General features: G+C 48.1%; 3 protein-coding genes across 5 annotated transcripts; 2 read left to right on the top strand and 1 right to left on the bottom strand.

Moving 5' to 3' along the window:
* Positions 1-509: 509 nt before the first annotated feature.
* ccdc62 (coiled-coil domain containing 62) lies at positions 510-3,292 on the bottom strand. Of its 2 annotated transcripts, XM_062558956.1 has the most exons (8): positions 2,853-3,292; positions 2,743-2,783; positions 2,366-2,660; positions 2,124-2,278; positions 1,773-2,046; positions 1,582-1,683; positions 1,296-1,384; positions 515-627 (listed from the first exon to the last, which is right to left on the bottom strand). In XM_062558956.1, the coding sequence occupies exons 1-8, from the start codon at positions 2,917-2,919 to the stop codon at positions 622-624; spliced, it is 1,029 nt and encodes a 342-aa protein (XP_062414940.1). In that variant the 5' UTR covers positions 2,920-3,292; the 3' UTR covers positions 515-621. The 2 variants fall into 2 exon arrangements, with proteins under 2 accessions (XP_062414941.1, XP_062414940.1); XM_062558957.1 differs by lacking the exon at positions 1,296-1,384 and having other exon boundaries at positions 510-609; positions 2,853-3,291.
* Positions 3,293-3,701: 409 nt separating this feature from the next.
* On the top strand, positions 3,702-7,076 carry denr (density-regulated protein). Of its 2 annotated transcripts, none has more exons than XM_037484367.2 (8): positions 3,702-3,863; positions 4,834-4,946; positions 5,069-5,088; positions 5,345-5,429; positions 5,842-5,922; positions 6,160-6,276; positions 6,354-6,493; positions 6,750-7,076. In XM_037484367.2, the coding sequence occupies exons 2-8, from the start codon at positions 4,844-4,846 to the stop codon at positions 6,792-6,794; spliced, it is 591 nt and encodes a 196-aa protein (XP_037340264.1). In that variant the 5' UTR covers positions 3,702-3,863; positions 4,834-4,843; the 3' UTR covers positions 6,795-7,076. The 2 variants fall into 2 exon arrangements, with proteins under 2 accessions (XP_037340264.1, XP_062414948.1); XM_062558964.1 differs by having other exon boundaries at positions 5,345-5,430; positions 5,834-5,922.
* Positions 7,077-7,362: 286 nt separating this feature from the next.
* On the top strand, positions 7,363-8,995 carry LOC119227032 (hydroxycarboxylic acid receptor 2-like). The gene has a single exon (XM_037485479.2). It carries the CDS (start codon positions 7,399-7,401, stop codon positions 8,383-8,385), a length of 987 nt encoding a protein of 328 aa, XP_037341376.2. The 5' UTR covers positions 7,363-7,398; the 3' UTR covers positions 8,386-8,995.
* Positions 8,996-9,178: the final 183 nt, after the last annotated feature.

Below are 9,178 nucleotides of genomic sequence, written 5' to 3'. Positions count from 1 at the left end.
GAACGACACCCTTGACGCCACGCCTCACCGACTGAAACCTGCGCCGTGCAACTCCTCGCCGGCGGTCGGCTGGGGGGGGTGGAGGGGGTGGAGGTGAGGCGTGGTGGAGGTGTGTGGGTACGGGGGGTCCCCACAGCTCATAGCGGGACTGTGCACGGAGCTGCAGCAGCTTATTGGACCCGCGAGCCGCCGGGACTCATCCAGCAGCTGCTGCAGGGGACAGCAGCTGAGCGGGTCGTCTCCCTGGGGAGGGGGGGGGGGGGGGGGGGGGGTCAGATGATGCGGCTGGCTAGCTTAGCTTAGCATAGGTCGTTGATGTGAACATGGTGGTCTCACGTCAGTGGAGGGCGAAGAGAAGAAGACTCCCGGGTCCACTGCTCCCTGCTGGTCCCCCAAACGTCTCCAGGTGTCGCCTCTGAGCGCCGAAGGCGAGCGGCCGTCCTGACTGAGGCACAGAGAGCCAAACGACTGGAGACGCTGGTCAACGCTCCCCCCCCCCGTTTATGCTGCTCACCTGCCAGGTAACAGCCTCGCCTCCCGCTGAGCTCCACGGGCGACTTCCAGCTTCATCTGCAGGCTCTGCAGGTCGCTGCGCTGATTCTCACACACCTGGTTCACATTTCACAACTATTTAATATTAAAAGAACAAATAAATAAGACTTTGAAATAAACTCTAAAGTAAATATAAATACATACAAAAAGTCATATAAAGACTGAAGGAGACTAACGGAGACTGAAGGGGACTAACGGAGACTAAAGGGGACTGAAGGGGACTAACGGAGACTGAAGGGGACTAACGGAGACTGAAGGGGACTAACGGAGACTAAAGGGGACTGAAGGGGACTAACGGAGACTGAAGAGGACTAACGGAGACTAAAGGGGACTGAAGGGGACTAACGGAGACTGAAGGGGACTAAAGGAGTCTGAAGGGGACTAACGGAGACTGAAGGGGACTAACGGAGACTAAAGGGGACTGAAGGGGACTAACGGAGACTGAAGGAGACTAAAGGAGTCTGAAGGGGACTAACGGAGACTGAAGGGGACTAACGGAGACTGAAGGAGACTAAAGGAGTCTGAAGGGGACTAACGGAGACTGAAGGGGACTAACGGAGACTGAAGGGGACTAAAGCAGCCACCTGAGGAATGCTGTCTAACCAGAAAGACGACTCAGTAATGAGGAAATGACAAAGTCTCTGAACTGTAATCAAACAACAGGAGTTTCTCTTCCAGAAAAGCTTTCCTGTAAAAGGGGACTGTTGGTCTTCTCATGTCCCTCCGGGGGGGGGACGCCGTACCTGTCGGAGGCAGCGAAGCTCGGAGGCGGCGCGCTCCTGTTTGGAGCGAGACAGTTCCAGCAGCTCGTCCCTCCAGCCGTCCCCCTCCCCTGGAGACAAACATCTCTCATCTCTCATCTCAGCGGGGTCACACACATTCCGTCACGTTTTTGTCAAAGAAGTTTTAATAAGCTTCTAATTAATTCAATCAAATATACAGAGAATAACTAAGAAAAGATTAAAAAAGGGGGAGTGAAATAACAGCTGTGGATTCAGGACATGAAGACAAAGTCCCAGTTGACTGTACCAGACAGAAGCAGATCTCTGTGCAGCAGCTGCAGCTCCTGTTTGAGGCGGATGATCTCCTCCCGCTGGCTGCTGCTCTGTGTCACCTGCTGCTGCAGCTCCTCTGCAGGACACAGTCAGCAGCCATGATGACAAGCTTCAAGCTTCACAGACAGGCTGCAGTGTGTGGGGGGGGGGTCCTGTGCTTTGTACCTTTGAGGTGCGTGACCTCGTGTCTGGACTCTCTGCAGCGGCGTTTCTTCTCCTCCGAGTCTCTCAGGAGTTCACTTTCCCGCGAGCGACTTTCCGTCACCGTGGTCTCCAGGTCTCTGAGGCGCGCTGTCAGGTCGTCCACGCGGCCTGAGGCCTCGGCCACATCTTTGTCCTTGAGTTTGAGCATGGAGCTCAGCTCCTCCTCCCTGACCTGCAGGGAGCCGACCTTAGTGGACAGAGCCATGAGCGTGGAGCTCAGACTCTGGTTCTTCTCCTAAAGAGACACCACAGACACGTTAACCTAAAAGCAGCGTGAACCGTCATAAACGTGTAATTATGCGACAATCGTGCCTCAAAGTCTTGACATTTCTGGCCGATGTTCTGCAGCTCACAGAGCTTCTGTTGGGCCGCGCTCAGCTCCTTCTGGACCTCCTCCTTCCTGGTCTCCACCCCCCACACGCGCTTAGTCAGGACTCTGATCACCTCGTTGCGTTTCTGCAGCTCCTCTGCACCGACGGTAACAAAAGACAGACTCTAGAAACAGTAAAAGAGGATCCGTATCAAATCAAAGAAGACGCCCCTTGTGTCCTCACCGTCCAAGCGGGCGCACCTCTGCTCCAGGGAGAGCACCTTCTGGCGGTCTCGCTCCCAGGCGTGGAGCTGCCCGCGATGGGAGGCCGCCATGGCGTCCAGCTCCCGGTCGCGGTCCTTCAGCTCGGCCATCAGCAGCTGGAGCTCCCTCCTCATCCTCAGCACGGAGGAGGCGCTCGCGGGGAGCTGCACCTGCGAGCTGGGGCCACACAGGACGGGAGGTGTGTTCAGGGCCCACCGCGGGGCCACGTTGTCCAGCTTGAAGCTGCTCGCATCCAGTGAAGCACCGGCATCCTTCTGTGGAAGTGCCACATCGTTAATAAGACACCATGGAGGCTTCAAATGGATGTTTAACCTTCTGGGTGAAAATGTCGCTGACCTTTTTAACTGGAGTGCTGTGCCACAACTCGGCGGAAGTATCTGAAAGCCAGAGTGGGAGGATTCAAGTTGTTGTTATTGTCAACACAATGCTGGTGCGCGTGTGTTTACCATTGGACCAGGGAAACCCGGCTGAGGATCCTCCACCCGATGGGGACAATCTTCTCCCTTTCTCCATCACATCATAGCAGCTACTTCCTTGGTGTTTCTCCTCCAGCGACCTCCCGTCTTATGTCACCGTCATGTACGTGGCGTATCGAGCTTGCAGTGGGCATCTTTTGGGGGGCATGCTAGTCGGCTAGCGTTAGCTTAAGTTACTGAGGCCAAAGTTCAGACAACAATTGACTGAATCGCTGCAAAATAAGGGTGAATAAGTAAACTCCTGTATGAATAAACCACGCGTAAAAACACATGTAAATACCGTTAGCTGAATGTATAAATGTAACGTTATTTCTAAAAGTGTAGAAGGGCTGGCTAACTAGCGTTAGCTTCTGAGATAGTTTAACTTTTGACGACGAGAAGTGGGAGAACGACGATTGGACGATGACGTCACTCAAACGTACGCCCATTTTTTTCGACATTATTTTTATTCAAAGCCAAATTGGTATTATGCATGTCTTATATATAACTTTTTTCCTAGATATATGGAAGTAAAATAAATCAAAGAAACGATTTTGTTACTTTCGCACATCACGGTTTAAAACAGAAAAGGCATAACATGTCACAATTATTTTTTCCAAAATTAATAATATTAAGTATATAATAAATTAATTCGGCACACATCTGTATTGAACGTTTGTATTGTATTTATATCACTTGGTTTGGAACATTTTCTTTCAAACGGGTGGGTGTCGCGTGTTCGCCCTCCGGGCGCCGGGGGGCGCTGCTGCGCACCGACGCGGCGCAACCGCGCCCTCCGGCCGGCAGGAGGCGCTGCTGTGGATCCACGCTGCGCCTCCGCCTACTTTCACAACTAAAACAAGAAGCGCCACTAGGCGTGCTAGAAGTACGCCAACTAAACCCAGTTCAAAGAGAATGATTCTCTAAAAGTCCAACCAACGTCAATAATAATGCGAGCGGATTCACCGACGAGACATCAATTTTAAGAGTATATTTCGCAGGGTACGTAACTCATCCCATCTTCTCCCGGTCATTCGGGGTCGTTTTTAACGGCACAGTTCGTTAGCTTGATTAGCTTTGTTTAGCATGCTAAGCTAAAGCCCCATAAACTGGTGCTGACGGTGACAGCTGGGTGAGTCAACGGTTACCTGACGAGTGAAGCTACTCAAATAAACTCGGGGGTATATTTACATTACGGCACAGTTTGTTTCCACTGTTCTAGTGGGATTGTAACTGTTACATTCAATGCATACACATTACAACAAGTATTGGTAGCTAAGCGCTGTAATTAAAATAACAGCCGCATGTCTTAGCCAGCTAAAGCTAGCCAAGCCAACTGTTAACTGCCCTGCTGCTGTTGTGCCTTTAATTAGCCCCCACCCTGCAAGCTAATTTCAGGTCCCACAAGTCCGTGTAATGCTGTTAGCTCCTGCAACTGATCTGTGCTAGCATGATGAAATATTGCTTGCTATGATAGTGTGACACAATTGAAGACCTGTCATTAAGTTTAATCAGAATCGGCTTTATTGGCCATGTGTGTTTACACATACGTGAAATTTGTCTCCCGTTAAACGTTGCTCTCAATCGTACTTAAATAAACAATAAACAACAGAAATGTAAAAAAGACAACAAAATTGAACTAAAAAACTAAGCCTAAACATTTAGCAGTATATTAAGGTAACGTTAGATGAGTGGAAGAAAGTTATTTATACTCTTTTGTATATATTACAAACCTTATTTCAACATCAATGACATCACTAAATATGTTTTAAATTCTAAATGATATCATTTTGTCATACAGAGATGATTACATTATATGAAACTCATCAAAGTGAGTCCTGGGTCACGGAAGCATCTCCATCTAATAAACGTGTCCAGTCGTTTCTGCAAATCTTTTCCTTTTTAATTTTCTCTGCGTCTACTCCTCTACGCTGCTTACATTATGGTGTTTTTTTTTTTCTGTCTTACTCAGATCGTTTGTGATGGCTACTACTGAGATGGAATCTGGTTCTTTGGAAAGCAAACCAGAACATCGGACATATCACTCTGACTCAAAGTACCCGCTGAAAGTACTTTACTGTGGAGGTACAGTGTGTAACTTTAGTTTGGCATCTTCTCACACGGTCCTCTCTTTAACTGCTCTGATATACTTTTTATGTCTTTTAAAGATGTGACGGTGTGATTCATTTGTTGTTGTTCTTTTGCAGTGTGCTCTCTTCCTACGGAGGTAAGCTTCAGGACTAAATCGTCTGCAAATATCTCAAATGTCATCTCAGATTACACCTCATTGGCCATCGATTTAAACGGTATAAACTCTTCTGCGCTCTCAAACTAATGAAAAGTCAACATGCAAAATAGAGAAAGACATCCAGCTAAAACAAGGAGGACATATTAGACCTTAAACAGACACACCTTCATACACCAAACAGAATATTTATGCTGCTCGTTCCGGTCTCACTGATTCCTCTGTGTTGCGTCTGCAGTACTGTGAGTACATGCCTGAGCCAGCTAAATGTAGGCACTGGCTTGAGAAGAACTTCCCAGATGTGTTTGCCACGATGACTGTAGGTGAGTTCCTTTCAAGATTTTAACCTCGCCAAAGTCTGCATGTGGTCATTTTGTCATCTAGTCAAAAAAAAGGTAATAAATAATTTTACTGCATATTTATTGCCAGTGTTTTGCTGTTATTCTGCCATGTGATGTTTACAAGAAGTTAAATATTAAATCCACCTGGAGCATAACAGGACAGAGAGTTATTCAGAAGAATGCAAATGATCTGTTGGGCGCAGAGTCTACAAACTCGGTTTAATGTGTTCAGAGTGAGAGCCGTCCTCATAATGAGGTCAAATCCTCCCGGGTCAAAGGTCAGTAGGGACCTCAAACTGAAAGGAAAACCCAGCAGCGCTCTGCGGGGTCACCGGTCTGCTTGGTTGGTTTTGATATTTCTTCCCCTTGTCCCTGTGAACCACTGGCCCCGCAGTGACTGCGCCCAAACAGGACCTCAGCGCCGGAGAGGCGCCCCCTGCTGGCGAGGAGGAGGAGAAAAAGAAACAGAAGAGAGGTACGCTGACAACGTAACGTTTTATCTTTAGCGGGCTGATCATATTGTTCCAGTTACGCATCATTATTCTCACTGGGAAGCTGCCTTCTTCCTGTTGTGACCCCTAAATGTCAGAGCTGGTAGATTTGGTTATTTTATTCATGTTTGATTTAATGATAATAACTCTGCTGCTGTCTTGTTGGTGGACGTCTCTAAAGATTCCGGTTGATTTGTTGTTTTTTATTTTCTCTTCTTAAGGTGGCAGAGGACAGATCAAACAGAAAAAGAAGACTCTTCCTCAGAAAGTCACAATAGCAAAAATCCCAAGAGCCAAGAAAAAATATGTCACAAGAGTGTGCGGCATGGCGACATTTGGTGAGAGCAGTTTCCTGTTTAATTATCCTCAGGCTCTGCTTTGTTGTTCTCTGACATCCTTCGTGGACTCTTTGCAGACATCGAACTTAAAGAAGCTCAGCGGTTCTTCGCCCAGAAATTCTCTTGTGGTGCCTCTGTGACAGCGGAGGATGAAATAATCATTCAGGGAGATTTCACGGACGACATCATCGACGTCATTCAAGAGAAGTGGCCTGAGGTGAGCCGACTGTGACCTCCTGTGTGCACAGTTTAAAACCACAACAACAACCTGGTGGTGGGCTGGAATCATTTAATCAACACAATCTGTGAAAATGCCTTTTATTTTTTTTTATTTTTATCTTAGTTTTTTTTATCAAGCGAGCGAGTCAATGGTCCGTGTGTTGGGACTATTTTCTTCGGCGGATGAATCCACATTCTTGGTATCTGTAAGGATCGCCTCGGCGCTGAACTGGTGGTGTGTCTCTGTGTTTCAGGTGGACGATGAAAGCATTGAAGATCTCGGTGAAGTCAAGAAGTGAAGACCAAATATGCACTTTTACTGAAACGGATGTGACCTGTAACGACGACAACCTGGCCAAATGTACACATTACGTCATTTTATACCTATTTTATTTACTGTTCATAAAAAGCTGCGGACTCTGCCACTCACTTGGCTTCATTTCCTTCATTTTTCCTTTTTTAGTTAATAATAGCTGCTTTCTCTCGTTTGCCAAAGGTGTGGTATGACGTGAAACCTCCCAAATGTTCTTCACTCAAACAGAAACTGTAGGCTAATAAATTTCAGTCTCCTTCGCCTCTTCGCTCTTCTTTCCAACTTTGTTTTTCTTGTGTCTATTAAAAAAAGGGAAAAAAAAACCTTAAAGCACCAAGGATAAAAGTCACCTGCTCCGAGTCACTTAAAAGGCGGCAGGTTGCTTGTTTTCCAGCCCCCCCCCCCCCACCCCCGAGTGAACCTTGTCCCCTGCATAATAGTTTTATAATGAAGCCGTGCTCCCCAGGCGTGTAACGTTTACAGTTGTTTCCACGCTCCTCTGGGTCATTCCCCCCCCCCGGAGATAACCCATGTTTGCCCGGGGCTCGTTTTGCATGAATGCAAACAGCAGCCGGCGGCTCTGGTAGAAGATGAACCTCTCGGCGGCGGACGTGTGCTGCGCCTTCGAGTCGCCTGTCCTGACCCGGGTTCTGCCGCCCGTCCTCATCCTGGAGTTCATGTTCGGGCTGATGGGCAACGTGGTGGCGCTGTGGATGTTCGTCTTCCACATGGACTCCTGGCAGCCCAACTCCGTGTACCTGACCCACCTGGCCGTGGCCGACTCGGTGGTGCTGTTCTGCCTGCCCTTCCGGGCCGACTACTACCGGCGGGGGCAGGACTGGCGGCACGGCGACGCGGCGTGCCGCGTGCTCCTCTTCCTGCTGGCGGCCAACCGCGCGGCGGGGATCTTCTTCCTCACGGCCGTCGCCGTCGACCGGTACCTGAAGATCGTCCACCCGAGGAACCGGATCAACCGGATGGGTCTGGGCTACGCGCTGTGGGTCTCGCTGGGCCTGTGGGGTCTGATCTTCCTGGCCACCGGGTACCTCCTGGCCAACGAGCACTTCTTCTACATCGGCAACCGCACTCAGTGTGAGAGCTTCAACATCTGCATGGGCTTCAGCCCGCTCGCCACCTGGCACAACACCTTCTACGTCCTCCAGTTCTTCCTGCCTGCCGCCATCGTGGCCTTCTGCACCATCCGGATCACGTGGCAGCTCCGGGTCCGGACGCTGGACAAGAGCGGGAAGATCAAGCGGGCCGTGCAGTTCGTGGCGGCCGTGGCTCTGATTTTCATCACCTGCTTCTTCCCCAGCACCATCTCGCGCATCGCCGTGTGGATCCTCAAGGTGTGGTACCACGAGTGCGGCCACTTCGAGGAGGCCAACCTGGCCTTCTACACCTCTGTGTGCTTCACCTACTTCAACAGCGTCCTCAACCCGGTGGTGTACTACTTCTCCAGCCCGGCCTTCAGCGGCGCCTTCAACAAGCTGCTGAATAAGCTGCTGCGGCGGCGAGGAGACGGCGAGCAGGCGAGCGCAACGGAGGACGCGGTCGTCACCGTGGACGGCGAATAGATTTAAAGATGCTGGTCCTCTCATTGATGCTGGAGGCACGTTAAAGGTCTGGGTCCCGATAACATGAATATTATCCCAGTTTAGAGCTATAATATGATGCATGTTCTGCTTTAAGTGTGTACACTATTACCCATCTTAAATAATAATTAGCAGCTGTGTACTTGTAAACACAAACCCATGGGAGGGTTTTTAATTGGAGCAATTATTTTGAACAAAGAAAGAAAAGCGAATTTTAAAATGCGATTAATACAATGTTAGTGTTTAGTTAAGTACTTATTCTGTTGGTCATTGTACAGTTTAGTTATTATACTTTAAAGAATCACTCATCTGCGAAGTTGAATGATTTCAACAAATATTCAAACAGCCAGAAGGAAGGTAAAGGTAGAGAAAATGCAAGTGATTCCAATAAATAATGTCACAGTGGTATATTTTCTTTAGTCATTGTGTGTGCAGATATTATTGCACATTCCCAAAATTTGTATCCTGTCAAGTTGTTTTCAGCAAATGACTGTTGCAATAACCAACACAAAGTTACATACTCCGGTTTGCTTATTTTTATTTAGCACATTAAATAACACCAAATGTATAAAATGTAGTGCGACATAAAATATCAAAGGACTTCTAAGATACCACACAGGATGCAAAGTCTTTCATGTTACATTTTAAATTATTATTCCTTTTATAGGAGAGGTATATTTACTTCTTAATTAGATGTCTTGATCGCACATTTGGCTTCGCAATCATTCCTTATTTAATGTTTTTTTTGTGATACAAATTCATTATTTTTCATGGT

The sequence above is a fragment of the Pungitius pungitius genome, chromosome 18 (genome assembly GCF_949316345.1).
Source record: "Pungitius pungitius chromosome 18, fPunPun2.1, whole genome shotgun sequence".
In the NCBI taxonomy this organism is placed as follows: Eukaryota; Metazoa; Chordata; class Actinopteri; order Perciformes; family Gasterosteidae; genus Pungitius; species Pungitius pungitius.
This window is presented reverse-complemented; position numbering and strand designations above follow the sequence as displayed.